Source organism: Diadema antillarum, unplaced genomic scaffold (assembly GCF_040938485.1).
Source record: "Diadema antillarum isolate AM-2024a unplaced genomic scaffold, OU_Dant_1.0 seq00000507_RagTag, whole genome shotgun sequence".
NCBI lineage: Eukaryota > Metazoa > Echinodermata > Echinoidea > Diadematoida > Diadematidae > Diadema > Diadema antillarum.
Genome location: NW_027271462.1, coordinates 3325371 through 3349800, shown reverse-complemented (window position 1 = coordinate 3349800; position 24430 = coordinate 3325371). Strand labels below are relative to the sequence as shown.

The following is a 24430-nucleotide window of genomic DNA, read 5'->3' as shown; positions in this document are numbered from 1 at the left end:
TGTACCTCAGTGGGCCGTGCTGTAGCTTTGTGTAGCTTTACAAAAGTGTTAAAGCTTTGGCTCAATTTGTAAAAACAGGATAGAATACCGAGTCAGAGAAAATGAAATGGAAAGCTTAAGAGAAGAAGGCAAAGGGGGAGGGTGAAAGAGACGTGTCACTAAAATGCACTCTCTTGCAAATTGGCTAGGTAGACGAAAGAATAAAGTAAAGCAATGGAATAATATATACCACACAATATTCAGCTTACCGGCTCAGTTCACGAATTTGAACATATTTTCAAAACTTATTTATAATAATCTCGTTGATAACTTCATAGCTCTGTTTCAGTCCTTCACTTATATTTTCTTTTTTTTTCTTGCTTGTCCTATTTTCTTCTTCTATCCCTTCATTCAAGTCATATGCGCTACGTAAGGAGTGTAGATTGTTAATATATATTACATAAAGATTAAACCCATTTTCCAACATATCTAGATCTGTCCAAGCCTTTCTTGTCCTCATGTTGTTGATCAAATCTCAAACACTGTTTTTACATTTCAAAACAAATTATTTGTGGTGATCAGTTACTCTCTCCTTCATCATTCTACTTCATTATTATTTTTTTTTTGTGATTGACTCTATCACTCCGGATTTACTTCATTATACTAGCACTATGAATAAACAATCCATATCAAGCTGATTTCCAAGCAAGACACTGCAAAAAAAGAAAATGCGTTAGTCATGACACACAAATACATCTTGTACACTTCTCGCATCGTTTCACTCTATTTGTAGATGTTCATCATGTGTGACTAGCCGGTGGCCTTGTGACTGGTGTGTATATGAAAACAGGTGTACACACGACAGCTCATCATGTGTCGATGACATCATTGTAAATGGTATTAATGTGAGTCTATTTTCTTTTACGTTCCGTGTAACTCACATACATCATAACATGTACACATGCATTTACAAATTGCCTATGGTAACCTCTCGAGTCTAGCGTATGAGTCAGCTTTTCAGGTAAAAAGCGGAAATAAATTTTCGAAGACGTGCAATTTTGTCTATATTCATTTGGTGTTATGTAATGTAATTTGTTGTTTATCTGTTGTTAATATGTGTTTATGAATGCGTGACAAAACCAATTTTACATGCCACGTTGTTATACATAATTTGGACTAATAAAGAAATGAAATGAAACGAAATGAAAAAAAAAATAACACAGCAGTATTGTCTTGGGAACAGGCCCCAGAATAAGTGAGATCGGAATTTCGTTTGAATGTGCTTGTAACTCTCGCTCTAGATGCAACTCTCAATCTGAATTCTTGCATCATTGTTAAATACGCTGTTGAGCTGATTTAGCAGTGGCGGATTCATAACAAACGATCGCCCCCTCTGTATTTGTTGTTAAAACAAAAAATAAAAAATAAAAGGAAAGAAATGGGGGAGGGGCGCGTGGGCCTCCTGTAAATTTGTAAAGGCGCCTCCCCTTTACGGAATTCCTGGATTCACCCCTGTTTAGACGTGCTAAGGTTCGAAGACGTGTAAAAGAAGATGTTCATCTGTTACCCTGAAGTATGAAAGAGAACGAACAATCGACGAATGTGATGATTAATGTGTCATAATATGATAACGTTAGCTCACAGTAAAGTGTGTTGATTGGTTCCATAAACTGCATAACTTATACTGAATCCAATTGTTAGACTGACACTGGTATCATTTCAACAAACAGATGCCAAGTCAGACAGGCAGAAGAGGGCAGGAATATTGCCCTCAGATCCTCGGTGTGCCAGAAGAAACCCTGATACCAGTCAATATTGCAGCCGGTTACAGCATAATGGCATCCAATCTTCCAACTGATCCTACCAAGGTAGGAAAAACAATCTGCATGATTCAAGGTATAACATCTGAATCATGTGTGTTTGTTTGTTTGCTTGTGTGTGTATTCCGTACAATGAAGGTCACATTACATTTACCTTGATAATATTGCATCACATTACATTGTATTACACTATATAACTTCAAATCCAACTTGTGATACCAGGGAATCAAAACAACATTGAACTACAAGGAGAGATAAAACTTGAGATTTTAAGATTCCGCTTTACTGCTCTGTTTGACAGGTCACCATGTATGAATGTGTCATGCATGTAGACGGGAGTGAACAGACTGTAGAGGTCACAGACTTCAATGAGACTTTTGTCAACTGTCCTGATCGACAAGTGAGTACTTTTTAAAGGAGATATCTAGACCATTAAAAAGTAAGTCTGAAAGGGGAGAGTATAGCATAACGGTGAACATTTTATCAAGATCGGACGAAAATTATAGAAGTTATGAAATTGTTAAATCTCGTTGATTTTCACAAAACAGTCAATGTGAATATGTCAATGGCGACTTGATATCATTACCTACCATCTTACAGTATACTTTGTACATAAAGTTATGAAATTTCGTAATTTTTTCTAGCCTGTTTAAAAAAAAACAATAATGTGTCCCAGTCTCAGTTTCTAATATTTTGTTTGATCATTATTTTGAATATGTTTCACAGAAAAATTGTTATGGCTGTTGGAAAGGTTGTGGCAGAAGAACTGAATTTTAGTCATATTTTCACAATCAATGGAAAACTGACTGAACATCATCAGTTCACCATTAACAAATTCATATGAATTGTTCGAGAACTGTCTTGCAAAATTAACGAATATCTAAATTCCATAACTTCCTTACTCTTCATCTGATACTAATCCAAACATTTACTGCTGTGCTAAAAAAAAAAAAAAAAAAAAAATCTGTTTTTTTAACAAACTGTTCACTGGTCCAGAATTTCCTTTTAACAATGACTCTTTGCCTTAGTATTATATCATACAAATGATTTGATTTAATGATCTTACTTGATTATGGGAGTTATAGAACTAGTGTTAAAACGAACCTTATTTTGTTTTCGACACTAACGAACCTTAGGAATAACGAATAACCGCTTATGCTATTTGTACAAACCCCACCTTACGCCATTACCTCAAATCAATGCTGTCAGTATATGAAACAAAGCTGCATATGTTGTAAATGTTAGCAGCACACTATCGTATACATTCTCTACAATATAATGATCACGAATAAAAAGAGCGAGGTCTCCTGCATTAAATGATCTCTATTATTTATTGAAATATACTGTATATTTTGTTTTCTGTTTCTGTGTATGTACATTGCTCAATGCAATCACCTATGTGTATCTATTTGTGTACTGTTATCGATTTATTTCACTGCACTTGCTATTCTTTGTCTTTGTACTTTTTGAAATTTGTATTCAAATTGTATTTGATTGAATGCAGAAATAAAACTAATCAAATCAAAATATCAAATCAAAAAGAGCGAGGTGAAGAAGTCATGTAGGGTCCTTATAATCCCTTCTTTACTGCTGATGTAGATAAAAATCCATTTACTAATGCATAAAACATTATAGGTATGATTCTTTGCTGTGTGTTGGTAGTATCATAATTCATGTAGTTGTAACTGCTACACACAATGATTAATAAGATATTGATTGAATCTTATATGCACATCATGGATAAAAATTCTGCACTGTAATTGCTATGTCCGCATGGTAGTGGAACGCCCATTGAATTAGTATTTTTGAAAAATGTTTGTTTCATTTGTTTCCCATGATAATATTATGCTCAATTACTACTGTATGATCTGGCACCCACAGTACATGTTCAGCAGTGACGTCCTCCAAACCAATGTGAGTGTATCTGTCCGCTGGAATTCCCAAAACATTATTGACGACTTGACGGGGTCTGAAGGTTTGTATGTGTGCCATAAATGAATGAAGTTCAACCTTTGTAATACAATTCTGTGCATTTAAGGAGGAGGGTGCGATTGTGAGTCTCTCAATCGCCATAAAGGTAGTTGATATACGCACTATATCCATAAAACGTCAATGTCAATATTGGAATCATTTTCCTCATTCCATTCAAACTATTGTCAAGGGCACTGATAACACGCATTAACATTAATGCAGTGATAGCTGGTGTGATACTGATGCAGTGTAAGAAGAATGCAGTGGCTCTGGTGTTGATTGTCATTTACTGAATCAAACTTCTTTGAACTGTTAGCAACTGACCTTTGAAGATTTTCGAGTTTGTAATTTCTACTTTGATGATGTTGGTGTTGTATTTTATCTTTCAAACTGTTGTTTGCTCTGCACGGAACCGCCTTTCAAGTCTTTTAACATGGTAGCCTGGTCGTAGAGAGCGTTTCTCGATTGGATACATTATACGGGCCAGATCTTGGTTATTATTGTTTGACACTTACTATCTATACTATTATACATCTAAAGGGTGAGAATTGTACAGAATGAATTTGATGCAAAATTACTGAAAGCAGGAGGACCCTTGGTACTAATATTGTAACGAACAATGATTCAGTCTTCATGTAGAGAATCATATCATGTTGATTTACTTATTGCCTTCATTATTTTTATCACAGTGACACTTTACAAGTGTTCACTGAATAGCGATAGCTGCAGTCGCTGTCTATCACCCGTGTCAACGCCTCCAAGACTAAAATGTCTCTGGTGTGGTGGTGACTGCAACGTTCAAGAGAGCGAAGTCTGCCATGGGAATACTCCCCTCAATCAGGACCAGTATCTGCAATGTAATCCCCCTGAAATCACTGGTGTAAGATAATTTCTCGTTCAGACTCCATTGACCTGTGCGTCAGATATTGTCGGAATATTCATGAGAGTGATATCATAATAGAAATGAGGTGTGATATAAGAATGCTGCTTTGGATGTAGGCGCATCAACAATAGCCCCCAAAGTAAAGATAGAGAATGGCTTTTCATATATATATTTCTGTGTACAGATATTAGCTCACGTTTAAATACATCACAATTTGTATTGTACTACCGAATTACATGATTGCCTATACATTATTCATAATACTTAGTTGTATTTTGAAAGCAAATTTTATGTTTTGAGGACTCAACATTAGTGTTGGTGTTTTTAATAATGCAAGAATTTTAACTGCAAATTATACTCATATTCAACAGACAATGTTCATCATAATATTCATTAAAGGTCATGATCTTTACATGCGTTATTGAAAGGAAATTGATTCAGAAATTCTTGTATATATCATAGGTAGACAGATAGATAGATAGATAGATAGATAGATAGATAGATAGATTCTAGGAATGGAAAAGTATTTAGAATAACATGATACATTACATGAGGTGTTAGGGAAACCTCTTGCAAATGTTGATAGAAAATTCATGTTTCCATTGTCACTGTTAGGGTCTCTATACAAATGTAAGCTCTACAGCATGATAATAACTGCTGCTTGTCCTCTCTGAAATTCTTTGATAGTTCTACCCTGCAATTGCACCAGTAGATGGAGGAACGAGATTAGAAGTTTTTGGAACTGACCTTGGAGTAAATTTTGAGGATATCTCCAGTATCAGAGTGGCAGGGATTGAATGCGATCTAAATGACATGGAAGAGTTCTATGAGCCTGGACAAAGGTTTGTGTGGTGGTTCATCAAGCCAACCATAGTATAGTTAGGGCAGTAATTTTACAAAATCAATGTAGAACCAGCTTGTTTCCAGTCGCCTGAAAATGCAACAACAACAACAACAAACAAACCAACTAAACCTTTCAAGTACCCTCACTGGTTAGTGACACTATGGCCTTGTCCATTATTTTGCATCATGGATAGTACAAGAGTTACACCAACCGTGTAATTTTCTGAGTATTAGTAGGATTGTATTATGATAGAATTTGATTATGTGTTTGTGACAGCAAATTGAAGAAAGCCTTGATAGTTCAATTCAAAATTGGTGTATATTCAAATCATAATGAATGCAGCGAGAGAAAAAGAGAGAGAGAGAGAAAGAAAGAAAGAAAGAAAGAGATAGAGAGAGAAACACGTTTTGTAAAAGTTTCTAAAGTATTGGCAGTTTTCATAAGGTTTCTTCGAAAAGTGTCAAATAGTTGAGAAAAATTGTCACAGTGTTGAGGCAAGAGTATTAAAACCAGACATGATGATGATGGGCTTTGAGTGCATGGGCAGATTCGCCACAAATGGTGACATTAAAAACAACAGCGATGAGGTGTCTTGTTCTATACTCATAACAAAACTGCATCTGCTCCCTTCATGAGAAAGATTTAAGGCACAATTTTCTACCTGTCGTATTATGCTTGTGTAAAACAGGACAATCTTTTGTTGTTTTTTTTTTAATTTCGTTTCAATAGTTAAAAATGGCCGCTTGGGGGCTTATTTTGAGAAAAAAAGGACACTTTTCTTTTCTTTTTTTAAGAGTAAATTTCTGTCCTATGTTTGTATCCACAACTGTAAAAGAGCAAAAACAAACAAACAAACATTTGGGGAGAAAGTGCACTCTCATTTCGGAGTTTGCAGATCTTACAGTTTAGATCGTTATTTCAATGTCGTTAAGCATATGAGATAGGACATGTTTAAACTTGACGCAACACCTATTTCAAGTACAACTATCCCTGACACTATGGTCACGTCAAGAAAAGGAGAAAGACACGATAAAACTCACCCTTGGCATCATTTAGGGTAAGAAGACAAGAAAGCAATATCTTTAGACTCACTCGGGTGTTTCGTTCTTTTACTTTAAGGAATGTGACGCTGAGAAGGTGACTTTTTAAACTCATATAGAATGTCGTGATTCCTGTGGAATTTTCAACTTTCCTGGGCACTGTATTTGGTACAAAAGTTATCTTCTTTCACAAACAAATGTGCCCTGTTCAGAGAGGTGGGAAAAATATGACCTTTAAAACGCATGTTTGTGTGTGATGGTGTGTGGGTGTGTGTGTTTATTTATCTTTAATATTATAAAAGCAAAGCACCTGGTTGAGTTCAACGAGTCATTTCTCCCCAGCATATTTGAGCTTACTGCGTACAATTCATTCCACATATTGATCGCTTTTTAGTGTCAGTTGTTTGACAGGAAGAGCAGGTCAAATAGTGGAGGGACAAATTGACCTCATAGTCACTCTGGATAGTCAAGTGAGAGAGGCAAGCAGTGAAGACGAGTTTTTGTACAGAGTAAGTGTGTTTTGTAGTTTTCTCCTACTTGTAATCACAATTTGATAAAACTGCAGTTAATTCTCCGGACAAATCCAAAGGAGAATTTGAAACGTTTGTCATTGACACCAGACTTAAAAGGAATTTCAAGATAACATTCTTAATCACAAAGAATTAATGTCTAAAAGACATCTTTTGATATGAAGTATATAGAACTCTATTTAACTTCATGTTGTATCGTTTTAAAATAAAATTGTTAGGGAATTTCATGCTTACAGCTGTCCTCTACTTTTATTCTACAGTATGAGCTGATAATGTATTACTGTCACCATATCAAAAATATTATATTTCTGGGACATGATTCATCACAGATCGAGGGGAGCTTGTACAGCTCGTACTAGCAACTATATAAACATTTGACAGCACCTTTATATTGTGTTATGCATTGTATATTTTACAACGACTAACCCTGAGGGGTTACTATTCAGAGGAGCATTCCTATGCAACACATGACCAGCGCCTTTGTGCTGATGCGGACTTCCAGTGTCTTGATTAACAGATCGAGACTGATAAAGCCACAGTAATACGTTCATTGAGTACCTTTGATCACCCATACAAGACATTGTTCATGTGTGTTCTTCCAAGGATCCAATGATAAGTGGATTCACTCCGACAGAGGGACCAGCAGCAGGTGGAACCAGAGTCACGATTTCTGGAGATTTCCTCACTTCCGGAAGGAATGTAATAGCCCGATTCGGAGATGCAGAATGTATTGATATGTGAGTTGACATTAGAAAGTTGCATGTGGGCATGTTCACGCTGAATATCCATGAGGACAACTACTCATGTTTTAACGATCATTTGGCAAGAAGACGGGGAATGTGTGTCATTTTAGCAGTACTATTCCCTTGACCTTTAATCTCCCTTTCAGATTCAACTATGAAGATCTTGATGAACATTCTTACACAGGAGTTGCATGAATGACCTGACTAGAACAGGAGGTTGAATTTTTCTTTCATTAATATTGAAATTGATTTCTATTATCAAGACTTGGCAGTGCTGGCTCCTCTGACATCAGGGCACCGTTTCATGGAAGTTGTCAGCCCTGACAAGTTGTCAGTCTCTGACAACTTCGGTAAAGTCCTTGGTTTTGATTGGCTGAGAAGCTCTGGTGCCTGACTGTAACCATGGTGATTATCAAGAATTGGCAACTTGTCAGGGCTGACAACTTCCATGACACAGTGTCCTGAGCTTCCTGTCAGTTTTAACCAAGTTCTTGTGTACTTTAAGATATTGGTGAATTTTCTAACTTTCAAATATGTAACATCAATGGCCGAAGTAGGAGGCTTAAATATAGATTTATTTTTTTCGTTATCATTAACGGAAACCGGTATTTATCAACTCGTTCATATTATGTCTACGCACTTTAAAAGGAAAAGCTGGTGACAAAATTTCCGTTATTTTGTCTGTTAATATTGAGAAATATTGCAAAACTGTCTTTAAAATGAGAAATGCTTGAGTGGACACATATGCCCCTGGTGATATTTTTAGGATTAAGAGCATTTTTTTTTACCTTAAGCGAAAAGATGGCATTTCTAAATAACCGTACAGACTCCCTTTTTACAGTGAAACCATGAAATGCATTTTGGGCAATAATACCCTGGGTGATGATCTTCGTATATCATTGAAGAAGATGATTTTTTTTTTTCTAAACGTGTAAGCAATTATAGATGTAAGACATGGGTAACTGCTCCAACTTCATCTTGATACTACCAACAGTAAAGGCAAAACAATACAAAAAAAATCCCAAAGATTGCACACTCTATGAAAAAAAAAAACCACTCCTCATGCATGAAGCAACTGAAGACTAATACACATTATCACAGAGATCTGAGGGCATTTGGCATTCATTCCAAATCCATTGTGCCACTGTCTTGAAATGGCTTCAGCACAGCTGGCAGTCTTAGCCCTGTAAGCAGTAAAGTAAAGGGTTCAAATCCCAGACTGTTTCTTTGTTTTTTGTTACTTCATCTATAGATACAATGATTACGATCCATTATGATGCAATGTAATGGGGAGTAACAGAAAGAGAATCAACTGCTCTGTTTTCCCACAGTGCTCGTAGTCTGAATGAAACATCTTGTACAACCACAGAATCTTCAGAGGACAGTTACGCTTTGACTATGACCTTTGATGGAACACAGCTAACAACAACTGATGTGTTTACCTTCATGCCCAACCCAGTTATCACTGGCTTGGACAGGACACAGTCGATTATATCGTAAGTCAGACTTTATATCAAGTGCACACAATGGATCAGGGGACTGTTTCATGAAACTTTTTGTCAGTGATTTACACTGACAACTGTTAAAAGCTACTGAAATCCTTGCGTCTGATTGGCTAATAGCACTGAAAACCTCCGACGAACTCTTTGATGAAACGCCCCCCAGCATGTTACAGTAGCATCTTTGATATGATACCTTGAGCTTTATGAACATTTCAGAATACATAGAAACTACAGAAACTGCGAGCAAAAAGTCTGTAACATCACTTAACCCAGTATGTAATGTACAAATGTTCCAGTTAGTGTTCTGAAAGCATGACGACAAATGATTTGATTTGATTTGATTTGATTTGATTTGATTTTCCGTATAAAAACAACAACGGCTGGATGACCCATATTCAGCGATACCATATTACATCGCATCGCTGGTCTTTAATGGGGTCCAGAACATGGAGGTTATACATATACAATATGGCATTATGAAATACATAACTTGTAAACATGGAAATAATTTGAAATACATAAATTGAGAGAGAAAAAAAACAACAAGAGCATCGCATATTACAGCTGATACAAGCAAATAAAAGAAAAGGATACAAAGGGAAAGAGAAGGGAAAAAATGATAAATCATAACTTATAGTAACCTGCACTACTTCAGATAATTCAGTTATAACTCTTTCTCATCAACAACAACAAAACATTAACGGGGCAATGACCGTAAAATATACTTATTATAGATTTAAATAAATGGAAACTGGGGGAAATCTTTATATTCCTTAGCATAAAATTATCTACATTAAATGATTAAAAATTTTCTTCAAATATTCAGTTCTAGGTTTGGAAAGTCTTAATTTTTGTCCAAACGGAAGGGATAGGAATGAGTTATAAATTCAAATTCATCTTTTCAATTAGAAGAACCGAGATAATGCCTTGTTTTCATTTCGGTCTTACCGGTATTAAGACTCGCACTACACATAAAAGTTACAATGACATAATTGAAGGAGATTGACTTTAACTTTGACAGTTATAGTTATAGTCATAGTTATCCTGATGCCTTATCATAGGAATGCTCTTCATGAAATAGGACCGAGATATAGGTCTTCAGGATTTTAAATACTGCAAAATTTTTACATGTAACACCTTAGAATAATACATCATCTTCCTAATTATTTCAATTCAGAGGAGGTCTGGATATAACGGTCACTGGAGAAAGATTCGACTTGATTCAGATGCCAGTCATCAAAGCAGTATCACAAACTTCTGAAGCAGAGACATCAGCGGTCTGTACATAGTTTATTGTTTCTGTTTTGTTTTCACTAAATGTTTCCAATAAATTTGTTAATCAGTTGAGTAAATTTTAGCCCGTCATTGGCAATTCCAATGAGCATGTATAGTTATTTACTTTGCACAAAAAGAATTCCACATGTGTCTTCTGAATGCTCTCCCAAGTGCCTTCAAATGACATTATGTATGAATTCGAAATACTAACTTCCTAGTGATATTACCTGTACATTCGCTCATGTTTGATTTTCAGAAAATACGACCAGACTTCATTGAAATTTTAAGCTTCATGGGATCGGCCATTTTTGCGTGATTGAATACAAGGCGAGAAGTCCTTGCTCTGCATTGCATTAATCAAAGATACTGAAATAAAAGCATGTCAAGCTTTCATAAAGACTGCGTAGATTAGACAGTTGGCAACGTGGTTAGAATTTGTAATTCGGTTTTGGTATTATATTTCTACACCTGCGTAATCCAATAATGATGTAATATCTCCTTTATGTCAGTGCCACTACCACGAGAAAAAAAAATTGGAAAATTTTCTACTGCTTGGTTTGTACGTTATGACAACAATATGCATTGACAAATATTTGTACTACTCTCTCATGTCGTAAAGATTTATCCCTTGTCAGTAAATTATAAACTACAATGTAATTCAAAATGTAAAACTCTGAATATGGTTTATTGTACTTCTGTTTGCCTTTCTTTTAAGATTTGTAATGGCAATGGAAGTGCCACTGTCCTTACCTGTCCCTCCCCGCCACATCCTGGGGACACGGCCTCACGGAGGAGGAGACAGTCTGAGGAAGGTCTTACGGCTTCCTTACAATTTGACTTCGATGGTCTTGTCATCGTCGCGGGAGATATCACATACTTCCCAGATCCAATCTACTACAAGTTTGATGGACCAGATTCAATTGTCAATCTACCTGAAAACAACTTGCTAGAACTCAGGGTAAGACTTGCAAATGAAAGTGAAATCAATTGAAATGTCATTAGTGGCAAATTATTTGTGTGAAGACCACGTGATGCATGAGAAGGAAGTTGTATTTTGTCCTTTACACATTCAAACTGATCTCTGAAAATGCTTCCATAAGGTTGACCTCGTGGGTTCAAATTGTGGTTCCAGAGTTCCCCAAAATTGATGAAAAATGTTAAGATACACTATAATCCAATCAATCAATCAATCAATCAATCAATCAATCAATCAATCAATCTATCACTATCTATATTGAACAATCATCAGCAAAGTATACACTACCATATACACAGTCGTCAACTCGGGGAGGGAAAGCACTGCAGCATTTCTTTCGTCTTATTGAAAGTTTGAGGCAATACTATCAAGCAAAATTATTGGTTAGAAAAGAAATAGACAAAACAATAGAGAAATGTAGAACAACCTTACTTGCACCTTTGACATTATATCAATAGAATTCAAAATGAAACTGTATAATAATGACACTCTGTTCACGTTTACTAGCTTATCAAAATCAAAGTGTGCCATCTCGAACCGGAGTTCCCCTCTTGATGAATATTCTTTTTTTTTTTCCAGTGCACTAAATTAACAGGGTCAGAAGTGTATAAGTGAAAAAAGAGAGAGTCGAGAGTGAAGAAGCGGGGAAGCTGTTGATGTGGAGGGTAAAGAAAAAGCAAATGCAAGGGGTGGGGAGACAAAAACGTAAGAAAAGTGAAGAAAACAATCTTGTACGTTAACATGAGCAAGATTATAACATTTTGTGGTTACTGATAATAATTATGTTGCACTACATCTGAGTTTGAATTCCGAAGGTACAAAGAGTTTTAAAATTGTATGTCCCATACACGATACAAGTGCCAGGTAGTCGTCTATCGGCAGTATTAGACGTAGGATGAGCAACATTTTCTAGCAGGAATTTAGCCTGTTCAAGGATTTTCTCGAAAGAAATGTATTTTCAAATGTGATATTCAAAATCAAATGTATGGTATTTTACATCCATTGTGTTGTAATTCTATTCTATAAAAAAGTGATGGGTGCGTTGGAAGTATCATATAGAACATGACCGTTGTGGTAGTTACGCTTTGTTCAATGCATATAGAATCATGGAAAGTTCAGCACTTTATTCTAAAGTTTACTTTGATAACCCTATAGCAGGGCTCGACATTAACGGTGGCCCGGTGGCCCGGGGCCACCAAAAATGAAAGTCGGGCCACCAAATTTCAGAAAAGGGCAAATTTGGTGGCCCACCTCGGGCCACCAAAAATTTGAAATTGATGATTTTGGTGGCCCCTTCGGGCCACCGAAAAATAAAGTTAGTGTCGAGCCCTGCCTATACTAGTAGTTGGTGTTCTCTTTTAATCGCAACTTTCTGTTGGCTTTGCTTCTGCTCATTTGTTTTCCTTCATCCACATTTTATATATTCAGGGAAGTAATCTTGACCTTGCAAGCAATGAAGGTGATTTGCAGGTCTTTGTCGGCGGAGATGGTATATGTGTAGTCAGAAACTTGAAAAGCGAAAAGCTGATTTGTGAGATGCCAGACAGTGCACCAACGCGAGGATTTAGAAATGGTTCTCTAGGGGAAGGAGTGACAAGAAATCTTCCAGCAGTCCACGTGAGTCGGTCGTTTTTCATAAAGATTTCTATGAATTGTAATTTGGTATATTGTTCCTTTCGCATGTAGATGTCATAGTTATTTGTCATCTTATAAAGCTTATGAGAAGAAAACATAGACCTAAAGAGGACATATAAGTATCCATTGGTCCCGACAAAGTATATCAGCTCGATTTGCTTCGTACCTTTCCAACTTCCCGTGGATGATGACTATACTGAAATCCTTGGACAAGGCTCCACATTAAATCACGTCTATCATGTTCTTGTAGAGCTAATCATGTAATCAACAATGCTCAGGTACCTGACACTTCCGTTGATATATTTCAGCTCCCGCCCCCCCCCCCCCCCTTAAAAATAGCAAAGTAATTTACAGCATTTGAATAAACATGTTGAGATGTTACATGTTGGGATTTTGTTCAGGTCGTTCATGGAAATTTGGAGTTCTTACCAGGTTTTGTCAAGACAAATTCAGAACTGAATATCCTGCCGATAGTTATATCAGTAATGGTCGTGGCCATTCTTGTCATGCTGTTTGTGTTTGTGGTTGTCGGACGGAGGCTTACTAAGAAGAGGCGAGAAGCAAATCAAGTAAGAGAAGAATTAGAGCTGGGACGGCGACGACTGAGATCAAGACTAAGAGAAGGTATGTGAACGAAATAGTATTCAATTACTTTTTTCAGCTTCTATTTTCGTATATTCGTAGTGTATAAATTGTCCCCATCCAAAGAAAATGATTATGACTTCTTATTTCGACATGCGTTCACAAAATATTAATGTACCATTAATATGTACAGGTATATCCCCTTCGATGAAGGGCAAGTTTATTACTTCATGAACACTGTTTCTGTGGTGTTTGTTTGTTTGTTTGTTTGTTTTTAGTGCCTGATACTAAACTCGAGCTGACAGATGTGGATGATAGAGTCAAGAAGTACGGCATCCCATTCAGAGATCACAACCAGTACGTAACAGTCATGCTCTTTGGTGGACTTGGAGTTCGTCCTGAGACATCCGATCCAGAGGTAGGGGAAACTCGAGAGGAAATTCTCCATTTTAATTGAAACAGACATTATACAATGAATTCATTTGTAAATTCTTCACTTCTCAATTGCTTCATGTACGCCATGCAGAAGAGACCAGCTGAAGCTCGGAAATTCACTCTCATTTCGAACACATGAATGATCGCGCTATTTGACTGCATGCGTTATAAGGCGTTTTCACATCAGCCCGATGTTTCGAAATATCGCGCTATTTTGCTGACTATTTTCTGCGAAAAATATCTCGAGCTTGGATTTTTGTCGGGCTGATGTGAAAACGCCTATTGTAAATTTCACCCCGATGGCAAATCTTCCTGTAATGTATTACGTAACCACAGTGAATACGTCACAAATCTGTATTATTTTGGTTGCGACTTATTTAGGTAGCTACACGCTGAACGAAGTCATAATCATGGGCGAGCTTCTTCACTTTGTCTCCCTCTACAAATTAAATTTGTTAAGATCGAAACTGCCGATCTGTAAATTATTAATAAAAACATTTTTTCAAAGTATAATCATGGTTAGAAGACAACAAGTTGTGAAACCTACTGACAAGTGCATGAAAAGATGCCACACAATTACCATTGTCCACATGTCGAGATATCTGCGGTCACTGCAACTTTGGAAAACACGAGACGTCTGTTACATGTCTTTCCCATTGGTTTTTATCTTCGTCTCTTTTTTTTCGTGTGTCACAGTATATGGAAGACTTCATGGAACAGTCATTGATGTCTTTTTATCGGTCGCTGAAGAACGAAGACACAGTTGTTGACGTCATAAAAGCTCTTGACGTGAAAAATCAAAACAAACCACCTACGAAGTAAGTACTTATTAATGTCAATAAGTCCTCTCAAGAACATTTGTCAATGGCCCAATAGTCAGATATTAATTTAGAAAAAAATAATCAAAAACGTCAAAACTGATAGTTCTCGATGAAGAGTAACATCTTCCATGCCTGTGACAGGGGTATATCTCATAATTATAACAAATTAATATAAATCTGCATGTGCTCATCCTGTCAGTACAGTCAGTATTGTTTTTCACTTCCAGAATCCCGTTAGATGTGCAGTGAGAATGCGAATTCAACATATCTTAAGATTAATACATTTTTTAAGCCGAAGTAGGGGTACAATGACCGTTTGTAAAGAGAGAGAGAGAGAGAGAGAGAGAGAAGGACTCATCCAATCATTTGCATCGATTTATAATACACTGGTCTACCATTGTGCCAACATTCATGCAGTTTCCTCAACTCTGAAGATTTTCATTACTACCAAATACCTTCCAGTAATCTGATCAAAGATTTTCCTTTACTTCCAGAATATGCTGAATATATTTCCTTCTCAAATGTTTCCATGTTTCTCTTCAAAGCGCTTAAATATACGTTTTTTGGCAGTGGAGCCTGTTTTGTAATCTATTAATTCCGTGTTTCTAGCATATCGCTTTTTTTTTATTTTTCATCTGCAATGTGCAGATTCTGCATAAAGAAAAGCCCCGTTTCAATATCATTGATGTCTTTGTGTCTACTTCATATCCGCGTACTATGTGTATTAAGCATGACTGAAATGATGTGTCGTGCAAAAGAATTTCCATAATTTTCACTGGTTTAACTACTGCAATGGAAACTGGAGGAACTAAAATAACATGAATTCAGCGTCTTGGCACATTCACTCCCATTTAGAACATTTGCCCAATAATTTCCTGTCGTTTTAGACTGGGAAGAATGCAAATGAAATATCTAACAAAAGATAAAGATTAAAAAAGGAAATGACATGTTAACAGGGGGAAATATGCTTATTCTGCTAAAAGCAATCAAGATTTGACAGTGTGATATCTTATAGCACAATACCTTCAGTGAAATAACGACAGCGTTCATGTCAATTTTCCTCAGCAGGGAACTGATCGCATCACTTCTGTCTTTAGCCTACTTGAGTGAGGGCAAGAGCATCTACTTTTCAAAGTAAGTTGATTTAAGCTTGATAAAGCGGTAATGAAACCCTTCTGGACGCATTATACTCAGACATGATTCCTGAAAAATGCCGGCATGGATGCAGTAAGATAGAATCTTTTCAGTTCTACTTGCTTACAAAGATTATCTTAAGGCGTCGACAAGACAATATTTGGCTGCCTGTGTTTTTGAGTATAGGTATGTCCATAATAACATGATTACTCTGGCATTTACTTTTACTCTTGGTGCCTGTGTGAGGTCATAATATGAGATACGCACTATAATAGGACTTATTTTGTCTGTTTGTCCATATAATATCAGCAAAATACTGTCAGACTGCGTGGCAGTGGCTAGATCAACACGTTGTCATAAACATATTTATTTATTGAATAGTTTGATTAGGTGTTTAAAATCCTGTTTTGGCAAGCTTTCCCGACTAGCACACGTTTACAAGAAGAACACCACTGCCCATCTGCAAAAAAGATTATGTCAAGATAATAGTATTAAATGAAAAGATACATATCATGATATCACTTTGCAGTTATAGTTGTCCAAACGAAAGCAATGTGGATTTGATAATACAATGTCTGAATATTTGCATAATGCTTCTCTACTTGTGTATTATTTCTTTTCCCCTCTAATGCAACCGTTTTGTATCAACAAGGTTGATATCATTGCTGGTTCGAGATAGGGTCGAAACAACAGCACGATCTTCGGGCAGATTGGAGCGCTTGTTTGGAAAGTAAGAGATATGAGACAGAAGGCATGATTCAACTTCTTCGACTTTAAAATCTTTGGTCATATTATAAACTGTCAGTACAATTGTGATTTTTTTTTTCACCAAAGGGACTAGAAAAGTTTATGTTTCCTGTCATCTCAATGGCCCGAAAACAATTTTTTTAAAATCTTGTATACCTTATATTGCATTATTAACATGTCATGGTTTTTTTAATCAACTGATATCCCGTTTGTCATGTGATTAAAGCATTTGACTCAAATGCATTTCCGTGACGCCTGCTTATTTTTTTTTTAATTTAAAAACACGTAAGTTGCGAGGAAAAAGATACTTAAGTCGATTTCATCTTGATGAAGAGTGTAAACACTTTGCACGACTTTTTACTAATATTGAAATCATTGATGCGGATATTATCTAGTAAGCAAACGTTTAACTTCATTTTTTTCTGCTTTTTGTTTGTTTTGTGTTGTTGTTGTTGTTGTTGTTGTTGTGTAAGGCCGGATACCATCGTTAATAAGTTGGTCACCAACTGGATCGCCCTGTGCATGTACGGATACATTAAGGTATGGATATATTATTTTTCTTATTGTTGTTGTGTCAAAAGGATATTGCTCTTCCTATAGTACATTAATTGAGCTTGATCAATTGGCAGCAAATAAAATTATTTTTATATAATTGCATTGATTTTACGCTTACGTGTTATAGATGTGTGGGTGTGCTGTGTGACACTGTGGTGTCAAGCCGCGTTATGAAATCGTGTATGTTTTCTCTTCCTGCAATAAATCATATTAAAGTTTTAAAATGATATGTAAGTCATCAAAAAGACGATGCCAATCCCTTCTATGAAGAAGTTTTGGCGATTCTCATGACTCTATCCCTCTGTCATATTTTGATGACTTTGTTTGAGGAGTGCATTGGATGGAGGCAACAACACCAACAATAACTTATAAAACAAATGATAACAAGGTTAGGGACAGGCCAAGTTGTGCACTTGGTTCGGTATGTGCAATCCTAACAGTTCTTGATATTGTATGATATGCTTTCAGTTTCGATGTCTTCTTACACTCAGAGGCACGTGCTGTACCCGATGTTCATGCTGTATCAAGCAATGAAGACGCAGTGTGAAAAAGGACCTGTCGATGTCACTACTGACGAGGCTTATTTCACGCTGGATTACAATCGGTTGTTCGATCAGGATATCAGCTTCCAAGAAGTGGTAAATATCTGCAGACATGATCGTCAAATCATCCGGAGTTTCGAAGAATTTACCGTATTCGAGCTGGACAGGCCAGGATAACTCATCGAAAATTGAAACTTAATTCACTCTATTCCAGAACGATGACATCTGATCGGCGTTATGCCGAGGCAGAAAAATCCGTCTTGACTCTCTGCTAAGTCCACTTTCCTCTTAGAGAGGTAGTAAAAAAGGTCAATAACCATCATTAACCACCACAGTTCCTAAGAATATACCCTGAATATCTTGTAGAGATTCAGATTTGGGTCTGCGTTTGTGATAGAGTGTTTTCTTTGTTTGTTTGTTTATTTATTTGTTGCTTTTCAGGGACATCATTAATCAGCCACTTTCCCCCATGACAACAAGTCTACGGCACCCCCCTCCCCCAAGGCAACTCCAATGAATACTTTGATTTTAGCGAACCTTACTTTATGACAGCAACTACAATCTTTATTTAGCTACAACTTTATTTAATTTTTGAATATTATTATTATTATTATTATTATTATTATTATTATTATTATCATTATTATTATTATTATTATTATTTATTCGACCAGGTAAAGAATATAGGATACATATCATAAACTTTACAAACATGAAATATAGTTTCATTACCTGAAAAGTTGATCTATATCATACCGAACTCTTAGTTCACTCTCTGCAAAAAAAAAAAAAAAAAAAAAAGAAAGAAAGAAAGAAAGAAAGAAATTGAACTGTCGGAATTTTGGATTTTTTGGATTGACGCAGCAAATTCTCTGATAATCAAACCCTACTTCATTTTCCCAGGGATGTTATATAAGAACTATAATGCTGTAAACGAACACACGGAACAACGAACATCACTGGTCTTTCAGATGCAATTTTCGAACAAAATGTCCCAAGGTGTTTCATGTCTTGCTTTTGTTATCATGAAAGGCTCACTCATGCACTTAAAATTTTGTCCGAGTAGAATGATAGATCTTTTTCTCTCTTCGAATCTCTCTCTCTCTTTCTATTTTGCCAGACGCTTTTCGTCGTTGATGAAGATGACAACGCCTTCCTCAACGTAAAGGTCTTGGATACTGACAGCGTTGGACAGGCAAAACAGAAAATCCTAGATTCTATTTGGAATGCTGGTCAGTGTCTTCTCCCTAGAAATGGAGACGCTTTGGATGTAGGTAGGTCTATAATTATACGAATTACCTTTGATTGTTGAACACATGAATTACGCCACAATTCATTCACGTTGACCCTGACTTTTTCTTGACTAGACACTCTTTAATGATTGATGTGAACGCATTGCATACATTTCTCTACTCAACGCTTGCAATGGATAATGTACAGAACGGATAATAGTGGGTATAGTAGTTCTTCATCTTCTGTATAGTGCATCATTCATATTTGAAGATCAGCGCACTGCAGAGTGGTAGCAGAGTTGTAGTTAAGTAGCTTGAATCCGGATTGGGAACAGAGGTGGGTTCTTCAGTTTCGTCGAATTAACGCATTTTTTTTTTTTTACTATGTATGTGAGAATATGAAGGTACCATGTTAAATCATTGGTACAAAGGTTATTGTAAAAGAACACTATTTGTATATGTCATTACCTCTGTGTAACAATGAATATAACAGAGTTTTCATCGTTTTCTTTACTGATGAAGATCAAGAACCTCTAATGTTCAGTCTTTAATATCAATGATACAATCCAGACTTTGATGGTCAAGTTTCCTCCACTATTCCACACTTCAAGTTTGGCTGAAAGACGCCGGAACATACCTGATCTTACGAGACGAGGATGAAGGAACTGGCGGCCATGTTTCGGGGCGTGTGAATACGCTAAAAACGTATGGGGTAAGCGTTACAGGCATTTTACGCGGCATCAGCTCAGCTGACGTGTCGTTACTCTACGTACTTCCTTATGTTATGTTTCCTTTAATTAAATGTTAAGTTTCAGAAACTTAGTATACAAATAATGACTGCTATGAGGGGCACAGTTAAAATTATGGAGCCAAGGTGATGTGAAAACCGTAACTATGCCCGAAGCGAAGCTGAGGGCATGGTTATGGTTTTCACATCACCGAGGGCCTACATAATTTTAACTGTACCCCAAATATCAAGCAGTCATTATTTGTTTTATATACCAAAAATATAGATTCCGAAATATAGATACCGAAAATATAGATTCTAGTCTCTTTTACAGCACCCGTAATCAATGCTGATCGACAGCGTGGCGGTCGTATCATTGGTGCGTACATGAGCGATCATCTATGTGTACAGTGTACGCGGGGGGGGGGGGGGGGGGGGTTCGACTGTCTCCAAACCAGTCCGCTAGTCTCTTTTACAGCACGCGCATCGACTGCGCGGCGGTCGTATCATTGGTGCGTACATTATGAGCGATCTATGTGTACGGGGTCGCGACTGTCTCCAAACCTATTTACTAACTGTGCCCGGGCCCCGGTCACAGTAACTCAAAAACAGGGCACAGCTATTTTCATGACTCCCCTTTTTAACCAATCAGATGAGAGGATTCTAGAAATGAGGTATATAATTTCCAATATGTCCCATCAACAATTGCAAACCGGCCCTGTCTGAAATGACCTTGATGATATCGAGGTAAAGTAAGAAGATGAATGAAGGTTACAACTACCTATTGACCGATTCTGTGACGCGCTATGTGTATTTTTGGCAAGGGCGCAGCCATAGTGGGTGTATCAGCCGACCCCCCCCCCCCCCCCCTCCGCACTCCCCCACCCCTCTCCCTACATTAGCACGCGCGCAGAATGAAAAACTGCTTTAGCCAATAGGCGTCTCGTACTGAGTGCGCGAATGCTTGCTTAGTGCGCGAACCTTTGTTACAAGTGCGTGATAAACATGTTGCCCCGGGGTGGGGGAGAGCAGGGGGGGGGGGGAGGGAGTCGGCTGATACACCCACTATGGCTGCGCCCTGCGCCGTAAAATGTCTGCTGCCCTCAACGAACCCGAATCGGTCAATACGCGTTTACATAATTGTTTCAAAAGTGAATGTCGGTCATTGGTCAGGACGGTTGATGTATCACGTCATTCCTTCATTACGACACTTTGAGAAGCTCTAATTAAAAAGCTTCGTCTCTCTCTCTCTCGTTCAAGTTGGATCATGGAAGTCGAGTAGCTCTTAGGCCAAAGGTAGCTATGCCGGATTCAAGCGGATATCAACAACTTAATGTCCACGCTATTGCGGAGGATAAGTGTGAGTTTTCCTTGTATTCGTATTTCAGTGTATGTTACAAATTTCTCCTACAGTTTGATTCTGTAATAATTCATGTTAAAAGGTATAAAGCTCGTAGATATCATTAGCTCAGCATACCTCGCTATGTATAAACTCATCTTGATGTTAAAGATGTAGTTCAGCATTCTTTGTTATATAAACAAACAATGTGACATGAGAAGCGTAGGTTGCCTCCAGGATTATGCATAAAATACAAGGCAAAGGCAAATGGAAATACAGAATAACATGTAAATACATCTTACATAACAAAAAACACAACCAAAAATTATAGTTACATAACCACGAACAAACTGACCAAAGAAACAATGGTTCTATTTTTTTAATGAAAGAATAAAGATTCAGAACTGATTCACGTGTGAGTGAATTGGTATCTATAGACCAACAGATAATTTCACACGCGGGTATTGCTTGTTACTTGTATTCAATGCGAATGCTCTGATGTTCTTTGAATATGGCGTTATTTCTCAGACGAAAGTATAACGCCTACAGAGACAGAAACTACCCCGGGTCCGTCGACCCAGAAAAAGAGCAACCACGGAGCAATGCATCTGAAGGTAAGTAACACACCTTATCAACCGATTCAACTGACGGAACATAATTATTAGGAAATCCGTAAGGTTTGACCATTATTCTTTCTGATGCATAGAATGCACAAAATGCTTCAAGATTTTCTCGCCCCATACTTCAGAATATGATATGGTCACTTTAGATTGAATGCAGCTCTTAGAATTGGAGACTAAAATCAATAAAAGATTTGTATTAGTAAAACGGATTATATATATTGTATATATATATATATATATATATATAACTTCATGAAATATATTGCGAGTTTCCTGCTCTGAAAAAAGAAAAGAAAAAACGAAATCCTTAGAAATAATACCCACTGTTTGACTAAGAAGTATGTTTAAGACATGTAGCAGTTTATATTTCGAATATTTTTGGCTACTTTGTATTGTAAGATCTCATCAATATCATTCCATTTTCGCGCAACAAATGAGAATACAGGTACAAAAATGACACATTATGATAATTATATTAGGCATAAACAGGAAGGAAGGAATATAACTTTCCGAACATTGTACAAAATACGTCAGTACAAACGAAAAGTATATGGAAATATTTAATTTCTTTTCATTTATTTTCATATTTCTCAATGAATACTAAAAAATCATAATATTTAGAAAATTGAATAATACAACCAGGAGACATACATAGAATAGAATACTGTAAACATATATTATAACTTATAGTGGGCGATCGATCGATAAAAGTTGGAATATGGGAATGAATGCTAAAGAAATTTGAAAAATGTATATAAATGTATATTAATATGTATGTATCATCAGAATCAAGAATAAAAATGTTTCTGCTGATAGTCCTCCCAGTATGTAGAAGTTTTGAAAAGTTTGGCACTCAGAAAATAATTCATTGTTTGTTTGTTTTGTGTGTGTGTGTGTGTGCGTGCGTTTTTTTTTTTGTCTTGTTTTTTTTTTGAAATGACAGATGCTTGAACAGACTTCGATATTCTAGGATTCATTTTATACTGGTAATTTGTAAAAGCAGCAGCAAAAGCAAGTATCGTAGGTATTGTTTCTTAAAGAATACAGATAGAAAATATAGAAATGTATAACTATCTGTATTGTATACCGATGAACGTTTGATACCAGAAGTGATTTGTAACTTTGCGTTTAATGTGATCCTGAAGACGAAAATGGCCGACATCAGCCCGTCAGACCCCATCAAGCAGAGAAGCGCCGGTCTGGGCAAAAAGCTTGCCATACCACACATGCTGACCACCAAGGTAAGCTATTGATACGACAAAAAGATATGTTGATTGATTGATTGATTGATATAAACATTTTATACATGTATATACGCATGTCCAATAATAGACGAGATCCAGTCTAGTCTCTTGTAACGACGCTAATCAAGTCCACTGAATTTTTTGCGAGTGGTATATTTCACACTTTTATTTTTCGTTTTACATTTCCAAATACTCCTGGATGAAATATCACTTCATTCTAGCAACATCATTCAAATCATAATTTTCTGTAGGTTTGACAGGAAGCTTATTTCACAGTGCCCAGTTTCTATTAGTGAATATTTTGCAAAATGATGAAGCGAAGATGACAGAACATTATACCGGAAAGGCTTTAATGGAACTAGATATATTTAAAGCGTTTTCATTACCAATTTCTCTTTTCTTTTCATCAGTTTCCGTGTCATTTTTTATTATATCAGAAAGGAAACTGAGGAAAATTTATTGTCAATTTGCACATGATTTTTCTTTGTTAAAACATTGTGATGATTTTGTGCTACTATTATGTGTATGTTGATATTTTGTGTTGTTGAAAATGAAATGGAATGAAATAAAATGAAATATATTTTTAGCGGTCATACTATTGTTTATGAACTCATCGTCCCGTTTTACAGGCTGCTGTCGGTCCATACGTGACGTACATGTTGGAATCGATGTTCAAGCTCCCATCTAAACTTCCTCTTCCCGTCAAGCATCTTTTCGACATCTTCGATGACCTGGCCATTGAATATGCAGTTGGCATGGAGAACTACATGGCGGAAAGATGGAAGAGAAATTGGTAATGAAAATGCTTATGATGCAGAAACACCTAATTAGCAATTTGATAGAAATTTTTTTTTCTTTGCCTGTTATTGAGACATTTATCTGATGAAGAACTTTTGTTTGTAATTAGTGTCGCTTTCTAATAACTTTCTAAGCCTGGGAGGTGCATCTAAATTTGGAAATGCTGAATGGGTTCCACAGGGGTATCTGTTCCGTGCGTTCTCAGGTACGATTCAAGATACTCGCCAATAAAAACCCACAATTTTGTCTGTGTGCCTGTGATTCCTTCCAGTTTGACGCAGTTCTGGGTGGGGCTTCTCGCCAGCATTCCTTCTCTGTTCGACATGCCGAGGTCAGACCCAGCGGACCAATCCCTGAACGTGCTCGTTGATGACATCTTTTACGCCACCAGAGACGAGACACCCCCAGAGGTTCGTCTGCATCGGTGCATCTTGGTTTTGTGGGAGTTATTCA

The 24430-nt window shown here is 36.8% G+C and overlaps 1 protein-coding gene across 1 annotated transcript in view; it reads left to right on the top strand.

Moving 5' to 3' along the window:
• Positions 1-23628, top strand: part of LOC139734019 (plexin-A4-like) — a 32809-nt gene extending 9181 nt beyond the window's left edge. Inside the window, exons 10-32 of the mRNA XM_071644826.1 lie at positions 773-884; positions 1710-1847; positions 2101-2199; positions 3681-3774; positions 4460-4650; positions 5341-5495; positions 6932-7046; positions 7671-7804; positions 9142-9306; positions 10490-10589; positions 11303-11545; positions 12992-13180; positions 13600-13822; positions 14059-14198; positions 14912-15033; positions 17391-17457; positions 17964-18110; positions 19135-19246; positions 19858-19958; positions 21234-21333; positions 21841-21926; positions 23081-23176; positions 23617-23628. Of these exons, the coding sequence (XP_071500927.1) occupies positions 773-884; positions 1710-1847; positions 2101-2199; positions 3681-3774; positions 4460-4650; positions 5341-5495; positions 6932-7046; positions 7671-7804; positions 9142-9306; positions 10490-10589; positions 11303-11545; positions 12992-13180; positions 13600-13822; positions 14059-14198; positions 14912-15033; positions 17391-17457; positions 17964-18110; positions 19135-19246; positions 19858-19958; positions 21234-21333; positions 21841-21926; positions 23081-23176; positions 23617-23628 (2941 nt within the window). The remainder of the gene's footprint in view (positions 1-772; positions 885-1709; positions 1848-2100; positions 2200-3680; positions 3775-4459; positions 4651-5340; positions 5496-6931; positions 7047-7670; positions 7805-9141; positions 9307-10489; positions 10590-11302; positions 11546-12991; positions 13181-13599; positions 13823-14058; positions 14199-14911; positions 15034-17390; positions 17458-17963; positions 18111-19134; positions 19247-19857; positions 19959-21233; positions 21334-21840; positions 21927-23080; positions 23177-23616) is intronic.
• The last annotated feature ends 802 nt before the right edge of the window (positions 23629-24430 follow it).